Below are 25,055 nucleotides of genomic sequence, written 5' to 3' on the forward strand. Positions count from 1 at the left end.
AAGTTTGAAGTGATAAAGATTATACAGTACCATCAAAGACATTAAACAGTCAGTAGGATTGAAATTGTATCTAAAACAGTCTGGCGTTTGCTTGGGGCTGAAAAAACTATAAAGTAGGTGCCAGTCAAATGTCTTTGGGGAGGGTGTTTGACAACTGGAATGTTGTCACACTCTCACCAGTAGCAGCCCAGGTCAGCTCAGATGCTGGGGTCACCTGCTGGAAGTGCTCCACTGGAGATCTTAATATTTGAGTTCATGAGGTAGACTCCATGAGGCAGCTGCCTTGGGTGGTGGAATTGCATGGGGTGGTGTTCTGCTAGCCCCTGATGCCACTGCTGGATAACTGAGGAGAACTGGCAGTGGCTTCCAGTGAGATCTTGCTAGAAACTGCCGCTGTTCAATCCCAGTAAGTGAGGCTTTGCCAGGCCGGGTGGGGGGTGAGTGACACCTTCCCGTTTGGCTTCAGACAGCAAAATGGGATTGGCTGCCCTGTGTTTGGATACATGCAAGCAGAGTTGCATACATGCAAGGGGGTGGTGTTCTCTATATTTTAACACCTGGGCACATGATCTCCCTCTTGGAACCAATCCTTATAAATCTCAATACAAAGTTCTACCCACTTAAAACCACACCTACCTGTGGATCTTTAGTAAAGTCTGGATCAAAAATACTGGTGTTTGTGAGAGCTCTATACTCCATTCATTATGTGTTTTTTAATTGTCATTTAAACGTAGACTCAGGAGGGAATTTCAAGGACATTTTTACCACTTAAGTTATTTCAGAGATTAAAGAGAAAGAGGATTATTAATGAACGGTAAAGATTTGTAAATGAACATCTTACATTGTTCTCTAGGTATTTCCAGGAAAATGGATGACGACGACTTTGGAGGTTTTGAGGTATGGAGCTAAGAAATAGTTTGTAAGCATTCAGTTAATACAGTGTTAAACTAACTTATTTACCGTAGATTCCGGCGTATTAAGTGACTGGGCATATAAGACGATCCCCAACTTTTGCTGTTCAATTTTAGAGTTTTAGAGTTATAGAGTTTGAGCGCTGCCAGGGGCAGAGTACGCACCCCTCTACTGCTTCTGCTATCGCAGCAGCAGCCCAAGGCGAGGCGTTTGGCGTGCAGGCGGGTGAGTGCCACGCTCGGAAGGACTTTCCGTGTCCCCTTCTGTGGGGAGGGAGGAGGAGCGACGGCAGAAGGGGCGCCTCTGCTCACCAGCTCCCTCTCCTCCTTCCCAACGCGTATACCCGGCTTATAAGATGACCCCCAACTTTTGGGGTGATTTTCCAGGGATAAAAAGTTGTCTTGTACGCTGGAACATACGGTATGTTCAATCTTAAATAATTTAAAGTCTCTCCTTAAATAACTGTTGTTTTCAAGGGCAACCCAACATAGAATGCACTGCTGTAGTCCCAAGGAGCATGGCTACCATGGCACCCATGTAACATTTGTGGACTACAGATCTGGAAGAGGAATCATGTGGAGGTTGCAGCAATAGAGATGTAATATTGCAAAGAGCACAGAGTGGAAATGTCTTCTGTTGTTGCCCATGTGACTGGATTAACATAATGGAACCTCTCATTTGCAGTCCCTTCACATTGAGCTGGGGTGGTGGGGGAATATCATATCCTCAAGCGTATGGCAAAAACATGTTTAAACTAACATGGTATGCAACACTGTACTATACAAGAAATGTAATGTGTACCTGATCAGGACGTGGTGCTGGAAAGTCCACGTCTTAAACACTAATAATATGCCTTGTATTTTCAGGCAGCGGAAAACTTTAAGGATGGAAATGGTGAACCCCCAGTTACTTCTCCAGCTATTCCTTGGGCAGCATTTCCCACAGGTAGAGAGAACAAGCAAAATCAGGTTTTACTTTACCAGTTTAAATTAGAGCATCTGGAATAAGTCCATGAACTCTGAACCATTTTGTTGTTGTCCATGGCTACTATTGAAGTGACCTTGGAGACTATTTATAGTGTAATTATGTAATTTTAAAGCATACTGCTTGATAAATGTACATTTGTAACTTCTCTATTTAGTGCTGGTGTGCAGTTTTGTTACTCAAAAGCAACTGCTGTCATATATATATATATATATATATAATTTTTATTAACAAACCAATCAAATCACATTAGTTCCAAATTACTTGCCAAATTTTAAAATTTTTGTTGGGGGTACCCATGCTTCGAGCTCTGAAAGGGATCCAAACATCTCTCTTGCTGCTGCTTTGATGTTACAGTTCTGTCCAAATAGTATTCACAGTTCTATCCAATCTTCTCTTTATTATTTTCCTCCTTTTCTTGTTGTTGTCATATATTCCTTTCTTTGTGACCTCTGATAGTCTCCACAAGCTGGTTGAAAACAGACGTTGTTTATCCCATGTGGATTTTCCGTTCCTCCAAGAGCCATATTTCACACAGACAGACGCCATTTCCACACTTCCGAACAAAACATTCTTAAAGTCTGCCCATTAAATCCTTGCAGGTCTGACAATCTCTCCTCAATCTTAGGGGGTTCTGCCAGGTCGAACTCACATTCCAATTACCATGGTCTCCTCCCCCTCGATCGTAAATCCAGTAGCCTGGCCTGCTATTAAACAAGTCTCTTTTTATGACTGCGTCATTCCAAAGGCTCTTCGTTCCTTCCCCGATGTTTCACAAACCATGTCTTTGATTAGTAATTCATTTCCACACAGTTCTTAATCATCCCGCTTATAATAGGTAATTGCAACGGTTCTTCTTGGGGGGAGAGTTGTTGGGTAATCACATAAGGTAAAAGAAAAGAAAAGCCCCCCCCCCATTCCGTCCCATTCCGACATACCGATCCTTTGAGGTATCTTCTTGTTATGTTTTCCTGTTAAATCCAACCGATTGCTCCACTTCACAGAGGTCACTTCAGTTAGCAGTCTTAACTCCCGTTCTTCGCTCGAAAAATGTGCATTTGCTTCTCTCTAATTGTTTATTTTGAGCTCCTGCAACCAGGCCGCGCGATCAGAGACAGCGACAGGGAGAGCCTTCTCATACAAGGGCTGTGTGCCTAGTGCCCTCACCCCCTTCTTTCGAATCCGGGGGTGATTTATGGCAACCGCAGGGAAGGCAGTGTTCCCCATTCCCTTGGGGTAACAAGGGAGGCTGCATACTCCTGTGTTGTTTAGTCGTTTAGTCGTGTCCGACTCTTCGTGACCCCATGGACCAGAGCACGCCAGGCACTCCTGTCTTCCACTGCCTCCTGCAGTTTGGTCAGACTCATGTTTGTAGCTTCGAGAACACTGTCCAGCCATCTCGTCCTCTGTCGTCCCCTTCGCCTTGTGCCCTCAATCTCCCATATTAGCCTCTTAATTACCTCGTGTGAGCCGGAGAGATGGTATTGTCGGCTATCTTCCAATGCGCCCCTAGTGGCCCCCCTGTCATAAATATTTTTGAATGGGTCTGGTGCTATTGCGAAAGTCTAATGTCAAACATAATGTATTCTGTAGCTTAATGCTTCTGAAGTTGATAGTCTGTTCTTTTAAATGGATAGAACTTTAAGGAATGGGTTTTTCTTATGCAAACATATACCTACTTGACTTACTCTTTTTAGTTGTTACTCATAACCTACAAGAAGAGGCAGTGTTAGCATTTGTACAGGTTTTATGCTGATTTGTCATATTTGATACCTTAAGAATCTTTTGCTTTTACTATTGGCAGGATTTATGTAATTGGATGTGAAATTCATTCTAGTATTTCCACTATAGATTTCTAATTAATAACACTATATTTTCTGGTCCTAGCAGTAGTATAAAGCTTTGATTTTATTTGATTTATTGTATTTCTGTGCCACTTTTCATTCAAAGCAGCTTACAAACAATATATAACAATAGCATAATAAAACAGAAAATAAACATCACAATTACAACATAAGTCATATGATTAACAAATCAGTATAAAACAATAGTTACAAAATAGCAACTAAAAGCTAAATAAGCCAAGCTAACGCCTGTTGTTAAGCTTGCTCAGCCAGAAGCTGTGTTGGCTGGGGTCCTCGGGCAATGGGCCATGGGGGAGATGGTGGGGCTGTTGGGCCTATTGCCAGTGGTAAGGTGAATGTTGGCCCCAGGTAGCCTGCCCAGGTTCTGTTGATGAGGAACTTACCCACATCACTCAATAATCAGGAGGTCCATTCCCACTTGGGGAAGTCTTCCCTCACTCAGCGCCAGGGCTGCATTCAAAATTAAAACTGAAACTTTCCAGAAAACCACAAAGCCAACAAACTTGCAACTCACGAAAAAGCAGCAACACAACAAATTGAAAAAAGCAAACCAACCCCAAATGAATCAAAATCACAAGAAAACATGAAACAACACTTACTCTAACCCAATCCTAAAATTAACCCTAACCCTAACCCAGAAATGGTCTGGTTAGATAGTAAAATTGATGTTAAATTGCTTTTTTAGGGGTTGTTTTTAAAAGTCTGGAATAGATTAATCTGTTTTGCATTACTTTCTATGGGAAAGTGTGCCTTGGTTTTGGAACACTTTTGTTTTGGAACAGACTTCCGGAACTGATTAAGTTTGAGAACCAAGGTACCACTGTACATCTTTGTTGTCTCTCTTCATGAAGTATTCTAAGCCAAGATAAAACAGGCCTGTCTCAATTTAATGTGTCTGCTGTGAACTGCACATTTAGGCTTCCTCGTGCGAAAGCCACTGCTTTTTAAAAAGGTTATAACTTTTCGTACAATATCCTTGCACTGACAAAGATTGCAAAAAGACAGTCTTTTCTTTGTTTCAGAAAGCATTTGCTGTACCTATATAAGTGAATTTACTTGTGAATAAGAGCAACAATCCTCCCACTTTAAGTATTTATTTTTTTTGTGCAGCTATGAACATTATTTATTAGAGAGAAATTCCAGTTCTGAGGCATACTTCCAAGCAAATTTTAGGATTAGTGTGTGTGTTTTTTTTAATTTTTTATTTATTAAGGATTTTCTTGTTTTACAGAAGTGTAGTGCCTCGTTTTTTGTTTGTTTTTTCATGTAACATTTTTACAAATCCATTTCATTTGTTGAGGCATTAGGGGGAGAAGAAAAAAGAAAGAGAGAAGAAAAGGGGGGTGGAGAGAGGGAAGATGGATGGGGGTGGGGTCGGGTGGCGGTGTTTCTATTATGTTTAATGTGTGTAGAGTTTGGTGTCAGCGTTGTTTGTGTTGTTCACTTGTGTTCCTTTGGTGGTGAGAGAGGTTGGGGTTGGCCTAGAGTGTGATTGTTTGCTTGTGATTGGCTGTGGTGATCTTTGTTTTCGTGTGTGAATGAGGTGGGTGGGTGTTTTGGATCAGGTTAGCCATATTGATTTGTATGCTGTTGGTGGATTATTGTCATTGTCCTGTTGGACAATGGTGTCTTCTTCTGTTTGTCCCCGTGTCAGTTTCAGTTTATTAGTTAATTTTTCTAGTAGGGCTGTTTCCCATACTATTTGGTACCATTGGTCCATGCTTACTCCTGACAGGTCTCTCCAGTGTCTGGTTATGGTATTTCTGGCTGCTGAGAGCAGGTGGGTTATGAGTTCTTTGTGGTGTAAATGGGCATTGTTGTCTTGGAAGATGTTTAGTAGGGCCAATTCTGGGGTGATGTCTATTACTTGCTTAGTTATTGTACATATTTCTTGTATGGCTGTCGTCCAGAATAGTTGGATTTTGGGACACTCCCACCACATGTGGAGGTATGTGCCTGTGGAGGTGCACCCTCTCCAGCATTTTGGTGAGGTTCCTGGGTGTATTAGCGCTAGTTTCCTTGGTGTTAGGTACCACCTGTAGGTGAGTTTCAGTGTGAGTTCTTTTCTTTTCGTTGATATGGATTTAAAGGGGGGTTTAGACCACATTCTGGTCCATTGAGTGGGGTTAATCTCATAGCCTACGTCATTCTCCCATTGTTTTTTGATTGCGACTAGGGGATTTGCGGGATTTTGGAGTAGTATTTTGTATATTGCGGATACTGTCCCTTTACCGTTTCCCTGTATTGCACACAGGACTTTGTATTTCAGGCCTAGCTCAACACATTCCTCCTCTTAAAACTATCTTCTTCTTTGTCTACCTAAGGAGGCCAGTTTATTATAACAGTGATCAATGTTTACAATGCTGAACTCGCAGCTTGGTTCTTTATAGGTTTGTAATCTGTATCAAGGATCTTTTGATATTCCTTATGATGTTTCCAACTTATAATAATAATAATAATAATAATAATAATAATAATAATAATAATAATAATAATAATAATAATAATTTATTATTTATACCCCGCCCATCTGGCTGAGTTTCCCCAGCCACTCTGGGTGGCTTCCAATCAAGTGTTAAAAACAATACAGCATTAAATATTAATTATTATCTTAATATCTGTGCTATAAGCAGTGGTGTAGGATGACCCCCCAAAAAAAATTCCCCACAAGTTTTCTCACTGATCCATGTGGGAGGCACGTTCACAACCCGTAGCGCTGCGTCTGCGCATGCGCGGGTTGCAATTTGGCACTTCTGCGCATGTGCAAGTGCCGAAACTCGGAAGTAACCCGTTCCGGTACTTCCAGGTTCGGTGCAGTACGCAACCCGAAAATACATAACCTGAAGCGTCTGTAACCCAAGGTACCACTGTATTGGTTAAGTGTGCCAGTTTCTAAGGTTTTAGCTTTGCTTACCTGCTCAATTAGATCACACTCTAGGGCATCTGAAAATTTGTCTGTGTACATTACCTAATCGGAAACTCCATAATGCAGCCAGTCCCTGTGCAGCTTGCTGTAAGTTCTAGCCAGCTGATTGGTGCTTATTGAAAGCTTTGCTTGCCAAGGAACACTTGGAAGTGCACTTTAAGGCTTCATCTTGTTCCTTTGCAGCCTTTACTGCAAATGACTTTTTGGATTATCTTTGGGAAGTACGGAAACCAGATAGACAAATGCAGGTCTTTCCATGTTGAGCATTAGCATACTCCATGGTTTCCTGTGCCTCATTTGTGGTGTTGCTTCCTGTCACCTTAACAGCATTCTAACCCCCTTGATCCCTTTTCACTCCTTCCATTCTCATGTCATTCCAGTAGTGGCTGTAAAATATCAAACAGTCTTTGGAATACAGTTCAGAAACAGTACATCTGTGCATATAACCATTAAGAAATAGGTTTCCACTGGTGCAGGCTTTGTGGTTTTTGGCATGCAGTGTCTTGCTTGTGCATAATGAGAACCTAAGAGACTAAGACACACCTGTGTCTATTATCCAAATCTTGCAACAGATGGGGAGGAGATTCATGCATGTGCTTTGGGGTGCTTTTTGGGTCTGGGAAAAAGCAGCTCAACCATACATTGTGATGAAAAATGTGGGAGGCCAGGTTTTTCTCCATTTCATGTATGTGTGTAGTAATGAGATAGTCTTTAGAGTTAATCTAAAAATGAAACATGTGATACTTGAAACTAGTGTTATCAGGGCACAGGTCAAAATCTAATATAGTCATAAGTTGTGTGCAGAGTGGAAGCTTGCTTGATTTGTAGAGCCCTGATATCCCTGCTAGTACTTAGACTACAGCTGTCACCCATTTAAAATTTAAACAAGACTTTTAGCAGACTTTAAATCTGCATAAACTATGCTTCTGAAGAGGAAAAAGAGGTAAACTGTGCAGATCTATTGCGTTAATGGGGAAAGAATTAGATATATAATTCTGTGACCATACAAAAGCAGATATAACAAACGCACAAGCATAGGAGGAGGTAGGCGTGAGTAACTGGAGGAGTAGGTGTGTATCTCACATATTAGCAGAATGGGGTGGGACCCCACCATGACAGGATTTTCTTATGTGGAGGCCAGTAGCAGTGTTTGCTCTTCAGTTAACATGAATAGATTTTAGTATCTTGAGTTAGAGCTCCCAAGGGAAATCTTTTTGCAATGTTGGCTTGGTGGTATTGCATTGCCCAAAGCTATGCATAAGACTTGTGAAATCAAAGGGGCTGGACTGGAAGACAATTGGAGTCCCTTCCAACTCTGCAATTCTATGCTCACCATCATTGAGGTGATCCATGTAACTATTTTGGCAGCTTTCTCATGATGCTACCGATCTCCTTGCCTTGAAAAGGAAACCACACTGAAGCCACCCGTCTGGAAACAGCACTGAGTTTTGTCCCATTATATGTGGCCCTTAGTTGAGATTACTGCATTGCAGGGGGTTGGACCCTTGGGATCCCTTCCACCTCTACGATTCTGTGTATCTTTGCTAGGTCTGTTTTCTTGTAGTCTAATGAATTGACTGTGCTTTCAGCAATGTCTAGACATGTCAACATAGACATTGGGTAGCTCTGCTTAGCATCCATCTTTCAGGCCAACAGTGTCCTTAACTTTTCTCCAGACAGCGGTTCTTTGGTAGCCCTCTCAAAGCTGGCACTTTCCAAGGAAGGAGCAGAGAGCTGCTGGCATGTCAGCCCCTGGAAGGGAAACGAATGAAACAAATGATAAAATAATTTACATCTTTTATTATTCATTTTATTACCTCTTCATAAACAGCATTTTCTTGAGATCTAAGCCTAAGGGCAGAGGATCTTAGTGGTGTGCTAGCAAGAAGGTTGCTATCTCCTGGCATCTTTCTTAATACATTCCTCAGTGGGGCAGAGGCTTTAATCCTTGCCAGCGTGGAAATGCTGGAGCCTGCAGCAAAGGATTATACAGTCAAGTACTTGAGCTATCTGGGAGATTATTTCACTCCCTTTCCAGATCGAGTAACCCAGGAAAATATTAATGCCTGTCTTGGCAATTTGGCATCTTTTAGAGATGCAGGGCACTTGGGGGCTGGTGTAGACAAGCAGTTCCTCTGCAAATGACTTCAACTGATCGCTCACACGCAATGGTATGAGTATTGCAGGCATTTTCTAGCCTTCTCATTTTTGAAAGTGCTCTTGGAGGTGTCCTTCATTTGCTTACTATTGAAAGAAATATGTGGACACAAAACCATTCTACATCTCAGGGACCCATGTATGCATAAAAATCAACCACAGTGTACATTAACATAATGACATCTAGAATGTGAACAAATGAATTTGGCTTTGCATATTGCCAAATCAGTGTTCATAGTCAGTGTTCATCATAATGCCAAGGAAAATGCAGAGCATCCAACATTAATATTACTTTGTCAGTATGCATATTATAAAAACATTAAAAGGCAGGTATTCTCTGGTTGAGAGTCCTTGCTCTTTATGTAATTCATCATCCAATGCTGAACTGGAGCTGTTCCTATTGACCAAAACAGTGTCCATAATTTTTGATACGTATACATTTGTCTTTGATCTCTAGTGACTGGTGAATAGCAGCTGTTTTTCTTTAATCCACATTCTCTGTCTCATATTGAGCCCAGCACATTGTCAGGCTTTGGAGAAATGGCTCCCTCCCCCGCTTTGGCCGTGCATTAGCAGAACAAAGCAATTAGAGTCCCTTACCAGTTTAAGAGTGTTTAATGATCAGAGCAAAGGAACAATGCAGCCATTCTCAGAATAAAGGTGCTCCCAATTAAGCTTCCCTCCTACTCCCCCCCCCAAGTTATCTTCCTCACTTCCCCCTTCTTGCAGCCTGATTTCGCAACCACTGAACCTTGCTTTTTCATGTTTCCTATGTAGCACCTGAAATCCATGCACCTCCAACACTTTCTGCTGAGGTTCTTCAGGAGTTGTCTTCCACTAATGCCAGCTTTTTCTCTTGTCATCCATTAATTCCTTCAGGTGATGATATGGTGACAGATGGTCAGCCATCAACCAGCACTTTAAATTTAGCTGATCTTAAAGAACAGGTAAAACATACCTATTTTTATCCTTTATGCACAAAATTGATATTAATCCACATTTAACTCAATGGGACTTAATTGTAAGTAGAAACGTATAAGATTGCCCTGTAAATCATTTTGTTATGTGCATAATATTGCCAGGAGTAGAGTGGAGAGCTGAATTTTTGTAGGTAAAACATGCACTTTTACAACTAAAATCTTGGCTGCAGTCCACCTGACCAAAATCTCTTTAGCCCAGTGTTTCCCAACCTTGGGCCTCCAGCTGTTTTTGGACTACAACTCCCATCATCCCTAGCTAGCAAGACCAGTGGTCAGGGATGATGGGAATTGTAGTTCAAAAACAGCTGGAGGCCCAAGGTTGGGAAACACTGCTTTAGCCTATTGAACAGATAGATGAACTGCTGGCCTGTGAACTGGCTCTGGTTCTAGCTCTTCAATCAACTTTATTTGTCCTGTCCATGCCAAATTGGTGTTATATTAGGTACTTTCCAGTACCATGATACATCACCAGCTAAACATTGCAACTCACCAATATATCACGATACCTGAAATAAGGATGGAGCTATGTCAAGGCACTGGCTGACTTCATGGTTTTTCTCGCATTGTGATTTTTGCCTGCGCCTGCTCTTTAATTTGCTGCCGCCTGCATGAGGCCAGGGAAAGCTGAGCCGGCAGAGTTAACAGGAGTTGCAGGAATCAAGAGAAGTATTTCCTGGCTTTACAGATTTCCTCACATTATGAGTTTCCATAGCACACACAGACAAACACACACACATAATGATTTGTGATATATTGTCAGGTCAAAAATTATGAAACTTATATAATGATACGGACTTCAGACCGGTTTTGGATGATATATCAGCCAACCCTACTTTCCGGTCAATCCCATACCTGAGGATCTGAGGGGCAATTGAAATCTCTGCTAAAAAGGGGGGGGGGATTGTTTTAGGGGTTTCAATGTAAACCTCTTCCTGGGCTGAGAGCCACAATGATGAAAAATGCTCCTGCTTCTCTGCTGATACAGTGAGGGGGGGAAAGTATTTGACCCCCTGCTAAATTTGCCCATTTGCCTTCTGACGAAGAAATGACCTACCATTTTAATGGTAGGTTTATTGTAGCTGTGAGACACAGAATAACAACAGGAAAACATCGGGTTGACTGAGGAGTGTGCGGCCTTGGCTCTCTTTAATGTCTCTGCATAGGTATGCACTGCGTGTGTATGCATGCATGTGCAAAAGTGTCATGGTGGCTAGTAATGCCCACTGCTGGCAGACAGCCCTTAGAGGGGTTGTTGTGAAACCCTTTGGTCAAAAAAGATTGGTCACAAGTGCTAACCTCTTTCAGTTTCAGAGCTGCAGCACCCTATTGCAACCATGGAGCCCATTTGAAATCAGTGCTACAACTGCACCATCATGTCTTTAATTAAGTACTGTCAGGGAACTGCCATCGGAGGAACCGGTGGTGAAAGGGATCATGCAGGCTGGGAGAGACTCAGCAGCTGAAGCAGGAACCAGCAGGGGGAGTGGTGGGTCTCTGGTGGAAGGGCTCACGCAGGCTGGGAGAGACTCAGCAGCTGAAGCAGGAAGTAGCAAGGGGAGAGGTGAATCTCTGAGGGAAAGCGAGCAGGAGGGAGGGCTCAGGGACTCTTCCAGCGAGAGCAGTGGGGGGGTATCTGAAGCTCCCATAGGGAGACCCACTCCTCGCCGGAAACTGTCACGTCGTGAGTCCAGAAGACGTGTTTCCGTTAAGGAGCTGTTATGCTGGAAACGATTTCGAAAGCAACCACTGTCGGAATCTGCAAGTGACTAGAGCAGCCATGTCTGAGGGGCTCTGTCACAGACAGAAGTTTGTGGGCTTGAACAAACTCTGAGGGATTACGATTTTACGCACAAGCAGCTCATCATCCCATCACAGCATTCCGACAGTCTTTGTAAGCTGTTTGTGCAGGAGAAGGCATCATGAGCGAGCCAGCCGGAACCGGGCAGGCAGGAGCTGGAGCAGGGCCAAGCCTGGAGGAGAGCTACCGGGCGTTGGAGATCCAGCTAGCGCTGCAGACGGCAAGGCTAGAGGAGAGAAGGGCGCAGGATGCAGACAAGAGGGGAAAAGCCACCCAGTTCCCCAGGAAGGTACCAGGATTGGTGCAGAAGTTTGGGGGGGACCCCAAGGACTACCATGCCTTTAGAACAGAGATGCAATATGCCCTCAATGTGCAGTTTGATGAATTCCCTGACGAGGAATCGCGAGTGGCTTACGTGATTGGGCATCTTGAAAAGGGAGCACGGGATTGGGTGAGACCCATGATGGCAACGAATAGTGCCATCCTAAAGGACACAATGAAGTTCTTTCGTGCCATGGATCTGATGTTTTCCAGTGATATTGAGCAGGGAGTGGTACGCAGGCAGCTAATGGCTTGCAAACAGGGGAGCAGATCTGTCCGTGAGTACTGGACTGAATTCACCATGTTGGTTCACAGATTGGGGTGGGACTTATCGGCGGAACCCATTCAGATGCTATTTGAAGAAGGGCTGGCTCCAGTGGTGAAAGATGAACTGGCCAGGGGTCCCAGGGCGGATTCTATGGATCAGCTGAGCAAATCTGCGCTGACCATAGGAGCGCGCCAGGAGGCGAGAGCTTTGGAGAGGCGGGAAGGGAAGGGGGAACGTTGGAAGGAGTTCCGCATTCCAGACATTCCAGAAACAACTTTCCCGCCGGCAGAGCCGATGGAAATCGGAACAGCGCGCGCGCAGTTTCAAAGCCCAGTGAAGGGGGAAAGAAGGAGGGAAAAGGCGCCCGGAAATGCTATCTCTGCCAACAGCCAGGTCACTTTGCCAGAGTCTGCCCCCAGAGGAAGGAATGGCAAGGGATGGTGGGAGCTGTTGAGGGTAGAGAGGAGGAAAAACCGGAGCAAGTAAAAGCCAACGCCTGGTTGCCACCGTCGGGGCACAGCAGCCAGGCCAAAGAGCAGTGAAAGTGCCCACGCCGGAACCTCCTAAACCTGCCCTAGTGATTGAAGTGTCGCTAGAGCTGCAAAACGGATACCCCCTAAAGATAAAGGCGCTGTTGGACTCGGGCAGCTCCTGCAATTTCATAAGCAAGGAGTTTGCAGCTGAACACCAGATACAGACTATCCCTTTAAGCAACCCCCTGCAGGTGACCACGATCGATGGCAGGGAGTTGTTGGGAGGAGAAGTCAGCTTGCAGACCGTCCCAATGATAATGAAGGTGGCAAGGCACACCGAACTGATAGCGTTTAATGTGGCCACCTTGGGAGGAGCCCCTATTATTTTGGGGATGAGCTGGCTAGCGTTACATGATCCGCTGGTGGGCTGGCATCAGAGAGTGGTTTCCTTTAGTTCAGCACATTGCTTAGAACACTGCAAAGGGGGAAAGGGTTCAGCAGGGGCCCAAGCCACCCTAGCAGGGACGGAAGTAATGGAGAAAGTGAAGGTACCACGACAATACGCAGATCTCAGCGACGTGTTCAGCGAGAAGGAAGCTGACCAACTACCCCCGCATAGACCCTTTGACTGTCAAATCAATTTACTCCCTGGGGCACAGCTTCCTGTAGGCAAGTTGTACGCCATGTCAGACAGAGAAATGCAGGAGCTAAGGGAGTTCATTGACAAGAACCTGAAGAGAGGTTTCATCAGAGAGTCCAGAGCGGTGGGAGGTAGCCCAGTGTTTTTTGTGGATAAAAAAAACACGGACAAGCCGAGACTGGTGTGTGACTTCAGGGGGTTAAACGCAGTGTCAGAACCATTGGCTTTCCCAATGCCCCGGATTGACGACATTTTGACCAGGGTGCGGAAGGGAAAGATTTTTACAAAGCTGGACCTAAGGGGGGCGTACAATCTGATACGTATAAGGAAAGGGGATGAATGGAAAACCACCATGTTCACCCCTTTAGGGGCATTTGAATACTTAGTTATGCCATTTGGATTACAAGCAGGGTCGGCGTGCTTCCAAGCTTTTATGAACCACGTACTGGGGCCTTTACTGTACAAGAATTGTGTGGCCTTCCTAGATGACGTGTTGGTGTATTCTGAGAATGAGGAGCAACATGTAAGAGACGTCAGAGAAGTGTTGAGCAGGCTGCAGGCCAACCGGTTGTGGGTGAAACTGGAGAAGTGTCAGTTTCATACCAAGGAGGTGGAGTTTCTGGGGTACCGCCTGTCAGACAAGGGATTGGCCATGGATCCCGGCAAGGTCCAGGCAGTGCTGGAATGGAAAACACCCAAAACAAAGAAGGATGTGCAGAGGTTTCTAGGGTTTGGGAACTTTTATCGTAAGTTCATTCGAAACTTTGCCCACCTGACGGTGCCCATTACGGACTGTCTCAGCAGTAAGAAGAAATTCGTTTGGACTGAGGAGGCGGAGCGAGCCTTTGAGGAACTGAAAAGGGCCTTTGCCTCGGAGGAACAACTTCTGCATGTGGATTTACAAAAAAAGATGAGGGTCGAAACAGACGCATCAGACAGAGCCATAGGGGCGGTGCTTCTTCTGCAGCCAGGGAAGGAGGGGTCAGAGTGGAGACCGTGTGCCTTTTTCTCGCGGAAACTGAACAAATCCGAGAGGAATTACACGGTGTATGATCGAGAACTTCTTGCTATTCATGAGGCTTTCCGGAAGTGGAGGCACCTGCTAATTGGTGCACAACATAAGGTGCAAGTGTGCACTGACCACAAGAACCTAGAGTATTGGCGAACGGCACGAGTGCTCAACCAATGGCAGTTGAGATGGGCTCAGGAGTTCTCCAAATTTAACTTTGAGATTTGTTACGTGCCAGGCCCAGAGAACGTTAGGGCGGACGCTCTCTCACGCAAACCTGAATATTTGGAGGGGGAGGGAGCACCCGAAGAAAGACATGTCATTCCAGAGGACCGCTGGGTGTGTGGGGCGGCATTGGTGGGGCAAAGAGAACTGGTAGAGGGAACGGAGAATGATGAATACGCCCAGGACAAACTCAGGGGTCTCAGGAGGGAGGGAGATAAACCCGGAGGTTTTGAGGAGAAAAACGGGGCGTTGTATTACAAGGGAGCGTTATATATACCTGAAGGTGATTTGAGAGAGAAGGTACTCAAGCAGCTGCACGATAGCCCCACAGCAGGGCATTTTGGGCAACACAAAACCATGTGGCTGGTTACCAGGGAATTTTGGTGGCCCAAGGTCAGGGAAGATGTGCGGGAGTATGTGAGAGGGTGTGACCAATGCCAGCGAGCCAAAGGGGAGAGGCGGGCGCCGGCAGGGTTATTAGAACCGCTACCCACACCTGAAAGACCATGGGAAGCAGTGGCCATAGATTTTATGACTGATCTGCCAAAGTCCAGAGGGAAAACAGCCATCATGGTTGTGGTAGACCTGTTAACCAAAATGGCCCACTTTGTAGCCTGCTCACATGCTGTCACGGCAGAAGAAACAGCTAAATTGTTTGTAGAAAATGTGTTTAGGTTGCATGGCGCCCCCTTGAGGGTGGTTTCAGACCGAGGGAAACAATTTACTTCCAGGTTCTGGAGGAAGCTCATGAGCTTACTGCATGTAGAGGTCAATTTTTCGACTGCCCGGCATCCTGAAACCAACGGGCAGGCAGAAAGAGCCAATGGCATCCTCCAGCAATATTTGAGGTGTTATGTCAATGATAGAGAGAATGATTGGGTGGAGAAGCTGGCGTTGGCGGAATTTGCCTACAACAATGCAGAGAACGTGTCCACGGGGATGAGCCCCTTTTGGCTAATTACGGGTGTCATCCCAGGGCTTTCCCAGGAGGGGAGGGGGAGAGATGGAGTGTTCCAGCTGCCGAACAGTTCGTAGAAGAAATGGAAGCGATCCATCGTCAGCTACAGCTAAATTTAGACAGGGCCAAGGAGGAATATAAGAGGCAGGCAGACAAAAACAGAAGAGAAGGTGAAACCATTAGGGTGGGGGACCAGGTGTGGCTGTCAACCAAGGGGTTACCCTTCAAAGGGGGTTGTAAGAAGTTGAGACCCAAAAGACTGGGCCCATTTGAAGTTACGCAACAGGTCAACCCAGTGGCTTTCAGACTCCGGTTACCGAACCACATGAAGCTGCACCCAGTTTTCCACAGGTCGTTGCTGTCACCGTATAAAGGGGACAGAGAAGGGAGGGTCACTCGGGGACCGGCAATGGAGGAAAGGGAACAAAGCTACCATGTAGCGGAGATCCTCGATTCCAGGTGGAAGGGAGATCAAGTAGAGTATTTGGTAATGTGGGAAGGGGAACCGGAGTCGGAAAACACCTGGGTCATGGCGGAGGATGTCAATGACGAGGTTTTAATAGAAACTTTTCATCAGAGGTTCCCAAGTAAACCTCAGCCAGTAGCGAGGTTCCGGAGGGAATACTTTGCCACCACTGATGAAGAAGAGGAGTTGGAGGGGTTCACAGATTCCGAGGAGGAGGAGGAGTCAGCGAGCCAGAACGGAGACCGATGGAGGGAAATGTTCGAGACGTCTGAAGATGAAGAGGATTCTTTTCAGGGTTTTACCTCCTCACCACCCAGAGGAGAGGGAACGGGAGGGGGTGAAGGGGGCCCTGGAGGGGAGGTGGATGTCAGGGAACTGCCATCGGAGGAACCGGTGGTGAAAGGGATCATGCAGGCTGGGAGAGACTCAGCAGCTGAAGCAGGAACCAGCAGGGGGAGTGGTGGGTCTCTGGTGGAAGGGCTCACGCAGGCTGGGAGAGACTCAGCAGCTGAAGCAGGAAGTAGCAAGGGGAGAGGTGAATCTCTGAGGGAAAGCGAGCAGGAGGGAGGGCTCAGGGACTCTTCCAGCGAGAGCAGTGGGGGGGTATCTGAAGCTCCCATAGGGAGACCCACTCCTCGCCGGAAACTGTCACGTCGTGAGTCCAGAAGACGTGTTTCCGTTAAGGAGCTGTTATGCTGGAAACGATTTCGAAAGCAACCACTGTCGGAATCTGCAAGTGACTAGAGCAGCCATGTCTGAGGGGCTCTGTCACAGACAGAAGTTTGTGGGCTTGAACAAACTCTGAGGGATTACGATTTTACGCACAAGCAGCTCATCATCCCATCACAAGTACTGTTGCTTTTGATAGTTTGTAGTCATAGGTCACATTAGGTGGGTTGGAGCCAAAATTTTGTTTCTCTCTTTGATCTGTAGCAATGCGCCCTGTGCATTTTGAAATGGAAGCTATGATACTGACCAGCTTGAGAAGAATATTGCATTTTCTTTTTGTCATTGTATTTTTTCTTATAGTTATGTAATCCATTAGAATAATTAAAAGAAACCCAGTGGTATTTTTGGCACTTTCCCCCTTCAGCAGCAGACTTCCTGTGCCATGCTGATTTTGAGACTCTTCTCAGTTTCAAAAATGTCTTGCTACAGGGACTGCATTGGGTAAGTTCTGCTGTTTGGGAAACCAAGGTCCAAAGTCACCTTGGACACACACAATTAGTGGCATGCTTCATTGGCTCATTGCGAAAATCCCTCTTATTCAGACAAGCCTGGAACTATATATATATATATTCATGTACCTTTATTATCTGCATCTCAGGAAGGTATTGCTATGGAAATGGTTTCTCATTGTAATTTTTATCTCTTGTCATTTCTATGCATTTTTGTACCTTCAATAAAATAGGTTCCATTATCAGTTGATCCTTCTTTGAATGCGCCAGTTTCCTGTCTGAGTGTAACTGAAGATGTGGAAACAGCAAGTGAAAATGATAGGAAACTAGAATTGGATGAAGCAAATAAAGAAACACTTCAGCAAACACTTTCAAGTCTAGAAGTTAAACTTAAAGCTGCTGATGAAGAAAAATGTAGAATAAAAAAGGTATAACTAAAACTCCTCAGCGTCATCCTTTGAAATCTATGGGTAATTTCATTATGGTTGTAGCTGGCAACATCACCTATAGTTAGACTTGTCTAACACTTTCCAGTCCAAGATCCTGTCCTCAGTTGCTGTTTGCTTTGCCCAAATCTAACCATTTTGGTTTCCTTTCCATGCTGGGTGTCTGACTCAGTTTGACTTATTTGGAAAGTTTCAGGAAAGAAGGTCAAGATCCTTCGGAGAACAAGGTGGAAAAATGTTATTTTGCTGATAGTCTAGGAATATGTTGTAGGGGCTCTCTCTTTCTATATATATATATATATATATTTGCTTTCTGGTGAATATCATATTAATACTGTTAATTCTGCTGAGCTTAAAAAACCCTTAAATTCAGTGGCTTATCAGTTCCTCTCTTTGCCCAAAAGTTGACTAATATTTAATTGTTTAATATTTTTTGTGGAAAGTCTGGCTTAGAATTTAAAAATAGGTTCAGTACTTCTTCATGTTAATCTTAAATCTTTTTTAGGAGTTAGAAGATTTGTTGGAAAAATACAGGATTCTGGAAACAGATTTCCTGAAACACAAGGAGGATAAATTGATTTCACATGAAGATCAGTACAACAAGCTTCAGGTAACTTGTTTTTCTCTCACCACTTCCCTAAGGCTAAATATGTGGTCCAATACACATTTTTCTTTTTCAGTGACTTGCATGGTTGCCTGAAAGTTTCAAAAACATTTTTTTTTCTTTCAGAACAGGACTTTAAAAAAGTAGAAGCTCTCTTGCCACTGAATTTTATAACATAAAGCCATGGGTCCCCTCTTCCCAAGGTTAACCCTCCCCCCAAAAACCAAAACCAAAAAATGCATCCCATCAGCTGTTTGGCATTTTCATAGGCAAACATTAAATTTCTATCAGTTTTTCAGTGCTTTGGAGAACTTGTAACAATGACTTCAAAATTTTAATCTTTTTCTTTTCTCTGGAAGTATCATATGGTATTTCCCTTTGACGGTGTTTGTCTGGAATGAACGTATAATTATTTTGCCAATGGCTGCTCTCCATTATTTGGTGGTAACAGATTCAAAGGAAGCCCAGAGAGGTTGTTTGGTATCTGTGTGTTACATGCAACTAAATCATTCCTCGAGTATGCCCACAGAATTTTATGGATGAATTGGTTAAGTCCATTGATTTCAGTGGGATTACTTTGAGTATGACTTAGATGGGCACATGACTCAAATTCATGTTTTCACATTTGCTCCATACTAGGCATAATTTGCCCATAAAGGTTGAGTACATAATGTCTTCATTCAGTAAATAAATTGAAAATATTCTTTGTGTGGAAGTGATGTCATGGGTGTCTGAGAGCCACTTGTTACCAGCTTTGACACCTGTTGCCCTATGTAAAAAAGGTAAAGGTAAATGATCCCATAAAGTAATGCTATAAAGTCGTTTTTTTGGAGCGGCCTCTGCAGCATTTGTTTGGGGGAATGTTTAATGACTCACAATCAGCCCATGGAGCGATAGGCCGCTTGTGAGTGCTCCAGCATGGTGGCCAAGACAACAAAGCAGAGCTGGCGATGGAGGAAACCAAGAGAAGTGAAGGTTGCCTTTCATTGTATCTACCTATTATTTCAACCAAATACCTCTCTAAATAGGCACAAGTTATTTAGGCTAAAAGTAATTAAGTTGTATTAAAGCTGAAGCTGTGGGAAGCCCCAAAAATTTCATGTACAAAAAAGTTACAAGCCAGTCTATTTACAAGTCAGTTTATTTTTCAGTCCAAGATTATTAAATGCTATTTGCCATTTAGCAATCAGAGATCTAGGAATAGGGATAGGTAAAACTTGAAACAAGAACAACTTTTATGTAGATAGGCCTATGTAACTGTTAACATTTTTTGATCAGCCAATCGTTTTAATGATAACTTCTGTCTGTTTCTATTGTTGTACACCACAGTGTTATATTGTATGTATTGGTGGCATATGAATACTTTTATAAGTAACTTAATTTACGCAATACCATCATTGTTAGGAATTCAGTTCTTCCTTCAAAATACAGGTTGGATTTAGCTCATCAGGCTATGTCCCTATTAATCTTATTGTTAACCAGGCTATAATTTAAGGTAAATCATTTAAGTTCCCAGGTAAATAAACATCTATATATTGAAGAGAAAGGGAAATCTTAATTCCAGTTAAATGACATGTCACAAGTTGTATGTTGGAGTCAAATTTAAGAAATAAGGATTTAGATTTATTATAATTTATCCTGTAGGCAACCAAAATACTAAAGTCTTGGAGGTTAACCATAGCTTTTGGGAGGGAGGTTAACAGATTATATGACAAAACTGCCATATCACCTTAACATAGGAGATGGGTCTTGGTTGTCATTTACAGCCCCTTATATATGCATCTGTGTGAAGAAACAAAGTGATGGCTGATCTTCCATTCTGGTCATCTTGGGCCCATCTGGGATTAGCACCACCTAGTTCTTGAGGTTACTTCACAGGATCTTTTTCTGGTGGTGTTCCTGGAAGTGGCAGATTCAGTCTTATCTGAATCAGGGTGGGTTGAGGGCAGGTTTTATGAGCAAAATTTTCAGATGAAAAATGAGAGAGAAATTGCTGAGGTGAGGTCTAAGCAGTACTTGAACCAACTTGTGTTTCCCCTTTTGCTCTTCAAATCAGACTTCTTCCTTAACCTGCACGTTAACAGGGCAGACCTGCTTCCATCACACCTAGTTTGGTCATCGATCAGCCCATGTATTCAGCTCCACCCTTAGTTGAAAAGCATGAATTTTTGAAATCAAACTTTAAAATGTAGAACAATGTTGTTTCGTTTAGTGCACATGAATATGAACAGCATGGAAATATATCTTGGAGGTAGGTACATTCTGTGGCTAAGAGTATTAGAAAATGTATGTTTTCTTTTAAAAGTAATATGACTTACATCGTGTTAAATATCATCTTCTAACAAAATATTTAGGTTGGTTTTAGGTGCAGACATAGAGGAGACAGAACACTAATAATGAAAAATGGGTGTTTAAAAAGTTACCTATTATACCTGCCACTAAATTTATAAATGAAATTCCAGGAACTTTTGCAGGTCATAGAAGAGCTTGAAAATATGGTGCATTGAGGAAAGTAGCAGGAAAAGGGTACTTTCTTAGTTTCTAGCCTTGTTTTTGCTAGTTGATTAAACACATTTATGCATATGCCCACTTCTGTTCAGTTTTTCTGCCTGGACATTTCAATTTATTTTTGGCATGTCTTTGTGCTTTTGAATTCCTTTCCTTGTTTTATTCAGTGACATTCCCCCCCCCCCAAACCTCCCAGAGCCACAAACTCAACTTATACAGCAAACTGTGTATTGAACAAAGTAGATTAATGAAGAAGCACATAGAAAAGAATAGATAAATATAGCACTACCTAATGCTAGAATGTATCTGGAATGACTTTAAATCCTAAAGGGCACAATAACTGGCAGAAAATTTACTTTTTCCAATTTGTACACTTTCTAATACTGCCTGGGCTCCTTTCAGCTAGCATCTTTCAATCCCAGCTGTATCCAGCAATGAGGGTGTCAAGCCATCAGATCCATTTCCAGTGATTGCCTCAGAAATGCTAAGCATACATTGCTTTTCCTCCTCTTTTAGGTTTCATTTAAATATGAAGGTCTCCTACTAAATATGAAAAAACAACCCAGAATTATGTTAGGACTAGAGCAATGATTTGATCAATGTGATCCATTATGAAAATGCTCACAAAATTCCTGCCTTTAAAATGGTCAGTTTGTATATTCCATAGTATTTGAAGTTCTTCATTTTGGAGTATTACTTTTGCTATGTAGAAACTTCTTTTAGGAACATGAAGATAACTTTAGCTCACTTCAGGTGATTTTCTAAACTAGGGGTAACCAATGTGGTGCCCTCCAGGTGTTTGGGAAGTGAAAAGAAGCTTTTGCTCCCCTCTTCTCAAATGTGTACGGCAGTGATTTTCAATCAGTGTGCCATGGCACCCTGGGGTGCCACAAATAATGGCCAGGGGTGCTATGGGCAACACTGGCCTATGCCCATTTTTCTTTCCCTTCCTCCTCTGATGTCCTCTCGTATCTCTGCCTCCCAAAGGCTTGCACAACTGTTTGTTGCAGCAGCCTTGGCTACAAGCGCCGCAGGGGAATGGTGCTGGTTGCCAAGAGCTGAGGCGGCCTCAGAGTAAGCAGGCAGGCAGGCAAGGGAGCCCAGCCAGCCAGTCCATGAGCCCTTGCTGTTGGGAATGGACAGACAAGTCCCATGCCCCTGTGGGTCCGTGTGAGGAAGCACCTCTCTTTGGGGCAGGAGGGGCAGCTCAGAGACAAGGCGGCAGCAGCGGCTGCCCAGTGGACACCCAAGGAGAGGGGAGAGGAGGCTGAGGTAACGCTCCACAAGGGAGGGTGTCTGAAAAAGGATGAGAGGCTGCTCGCTCTGCAGGCAGGAGGTGACATAACTGGGCTCCTGAGCCCCACAGGGGTACTGCAGAAAGAAGGTAGTTGGTTAAGGGAGCCGTGGACTCCAAAAGGTTGGAAACCTCTAGTGTAAGGATAGAAGAGAGGGAGCATGTGAATCATAGGGCTGCTTGCTGCTCATAAGCAATTCCCACTCACCCCTTCCCAACAGGTGGGCAGAGTTTGCGGCCCTAAGCGGGGCCACCTGGCTGGGTGCCCCCCCCAAGTAACTGTGGGCTTGGCCCACCCCTGGTGGGCCAATGGGATGCCGTCGGGGGTGTGGCCTGGGAGTAGGTTTAGGGGCCGGTTCCCGGTCAAGACTCACTTGTCTTTTTCTCTTCTAGGGTCATGTAAATCATGTTTTTTTAAGATCATGTTCTCAAGCCGGGTCATTGCAATTTGCTATCTATAAACAAACTATGGAGCAGCAGCAGCAATATCTAAAGCCAGTGGTGTAGACATCTATATTAGCACATCTGAGAATTCGTTATCACTGCCTTAAAGAACAAATAGAATAAACCTTAATGTTTGTTTTCATGTTATGTAACCTTACAAAAAGTAATGCCTGGCTTGTTTTTCTGTTATCTCTATCCCTTTTTTCTGTTGTATTGTTTATACAGGTAACTTGCATTTTGGCTGGGGGTGTGTGTTATTTTTGTTTGTTACTATGTTATGTATTTTTGTGATTTTATATTGTAAACCATGCTGTGATCCTCAGATGGACAGTATAGAAATAAAATAAAATAATTTAGGGGTTATATTCTGGGGATTGCACTTATACACAAAAACATTTATTCCCAAACTACCCCCTTGCACCCCTTTGAAACTGCCCCCAATCTTATCTTCCAAAGCCATCATGTCAAAAGAGTCTTGTCCACCAAGCAAAGCTCTCTTCCTTGCTCACTGGGCTCTGGGAGGCCCTTGTGAGATCCAAGTTCCAGCGAGATCTCATGAGAGCCTCCCAGAATGTAGTAGGGAAGTCTGAGAGCTTACTGTAAAAGCTCTTTACTCTGCAGGAAAACCCTGCACAAAAAGAGCTTCTGTGCCTTTAATTGGTGTAATTTCAACTGTCTTGCCTTCAGTTGCATAAAACTGAAATTGTACATGTTAAACGTGCATAAGTTGTGAGTTACCGTACTTTTCGCACCATAACACTCAGTTTTCTCCCCCTAAAAGGTAAAGGGAAAAGTGTGCGCGCGTTATGGAGCGAATGCAGGCAGGAGGAGCCGCTCTTGTTGGCTGTTCGGCAGCCTCTCTTCCTCCGCTTGGCTCGTTGAGAAGCCGGCAACAGCTGAGCAACAGCTGAGTGTCGGGAGACAGCCTCTCTTCCTCCTGTCTGCCTGCTCTATGGCTTTTTGGCGAGGTGGGAGAAGGGAGGCAGCTTGGAAGCCGGCAAGAGCTGCGCGCAGCGTGTAAAAGCCAAGGTGGGGAAAGGGAGACAGCCTCTCTTTCTCAGTGTCTGCCTGCTCTATGGCTCTCCCTTACACAAAGGTAAGCGGCTCTTACTCTGCTTTCTTTACAATGAGCCGGAAGGAGGGACAAAGAGGGCATCCCCTTCCGTCCCTCCCCCAGCACCTCACCGGTAAATTCAAACAAAGCGGCTTACAAGGCTCGTGTCCTTGAGTCTCCTCCTCCTCTTTTTGCTCCGGTTCGAGGCAAGGCAGCTGCACAAATGTGAGTTCCCCCTCTCTCTTCCTTCCCTCCCTCCCTCCCTCCCTCCCTCCCTCCCTCCCTCCCTCCCTCCCTCCCTCTTCCAACTTCAAAAAATATTGAGGGGACAGCCAGGTAAGCACCACTCACATACCACAATGGGGGGTGGGGGATGACTCCCTCAAATATTTAATGGGGGGATGAAGGCACCTAGGCCCATAGGAGTTGGCTGCTTTGCCTAGGACAAATGTGAGCTCTCCATCTCTCTTCCCTCCCTCCCTCCCTCCCTCTTCCAACTTCAATAAAATATTGGGGGGGGGCAGGTAAGCCCCATCTGACAGACTGCAATGATCTCAAGACAAAGTGCATGCACACTGATACCTTATATGAATGGTAATGCCCATCAGCATGGGGGGAGGATGACTCCCTCAAATATTTAATGGGGGGTGAAGGCACCTAGGCCTATAGGAGTTGGCTGCTTTGCCTAGGACAAGTGTGAGCTCCCCCCCCTCTTCCTTCATCACTGTATTGGAGATACTATACATTACTGACAGTTCCTTCATTCATGTGGTTACAAAGCACGGATCCACATGGATCCTCAGGATTTTTGCACTGGGTCACCTCAAATTCACCATCAGATCACATAGCATGTCCATGGCTACAGCTTGCACCAAAAAAATCACGCACCCACTGTTGCCTGGGGCCGCAGTGGTGCAAAAATGTGGTTACAAAGCACGGATCCACATGGATCCTCAGGATTTTTGCATTGGGCTACCCCAAACTCACCGTCAGATCACATGCCTGTGGCCACAGCATGAACCACAAAAATCATACATCCACTGTTTCGTTTAGAATTTTTTTTCTCTTGTTTTCCTCCTCTCAAAACTATGTGCGTGTTATGGCTGGGAGCGTCTTATAGAGCTAAAAATACGGTACTTGTATTAGATTGTAGACTTGTTTGTGGGGGCAATGATGTGCAACATCTAGAAAACTTTATGTGAAACTTTGTTGAGCATCTAGAAAACCTTACTTGTGGTGATAATGGCAGTGAGTATTAGGACTATCTTTTATTTCTTCCTTAAAGTGCAATGTGAAATACCTTTCTTAGTTTAATCCTCTAAACTGCTGTAATAATGTAGTTCAAATATTCCATTTGCCTAGACATTTTGCAACATTACTAGTCAGAATTTAATTGAATCCTGGGGAATTTGAATTCTCCATTCCCAACGGAGAGATTGAACAGGTTCCTCAGCAAAACGGGGTCCCCTGTCTTGGAGGAGTTACAGTAAGGGGACAGTGGTAACTACCTATCCCTTTTTAAAAGTGTACTCCTAGAAATGAGCA

The 25,055-nt window shown here is 44.2% G+C and overlaps 1 protein-coding gene across 18 annotated transcripts in view; it reads left to right on the forward strand.

Moving 5' to 3' along the window:
* Nucleotides 1–25,055, forward strand: part of CCDC91 (coiled-coil domain containing 91) — a 143,253-nt gene that overhangs the window by 15,609 nt on the left and 102,589 nt on the right. For 17 of the 18 annotated variants that reach the window (XM_077930843.1, XM_077930844.1, XM_077930848.1 and 14 more), the window contains 5 exons: nucleotides 854–897; nucleotides 1,779–1,857; nucleotides 9,724–9,791; nucleotides 17,394–17,588; nucleotides 18,112–18,216. In XM_077930843.1, the coding sequence (XP_077786969.1) occupies nucleotides 868–897; nucleotides 1,779–1,857; nucleotides 9,724–9,791; nucleotides 17,394–17,588; nucleotides 18,112–18,216 (477 nt within the window). In that variant the 5' untranslated portion in view covers nucleotides 854–867. The remainder of the gene's footprint in view (nucleotides 1–853; nucleotides 898–1,778; nucleotides 1,858–9,723; nucleotides 9,792–17,393; nucleotides 17,589–18,111; nucleotides 18,217–25,055) is intronic. The other variant, XM_077930852.1, reaches the window with a different exon arrangement.

This window comes from Podarcis muralis, chromosome 6, assembly GCF_964188315.1.
Source record: "Podarcis muralis chromosome 6, rPodMur119.hap1.1, whole genome shotgun sequence".
In the NCBI taxonomy this organism is placed as follows: Eukaryota; Metazoa; Chordata; class Lepidosauria; order Squamata; family Lacertidae; genus Podarcis; species Podarcis muralis.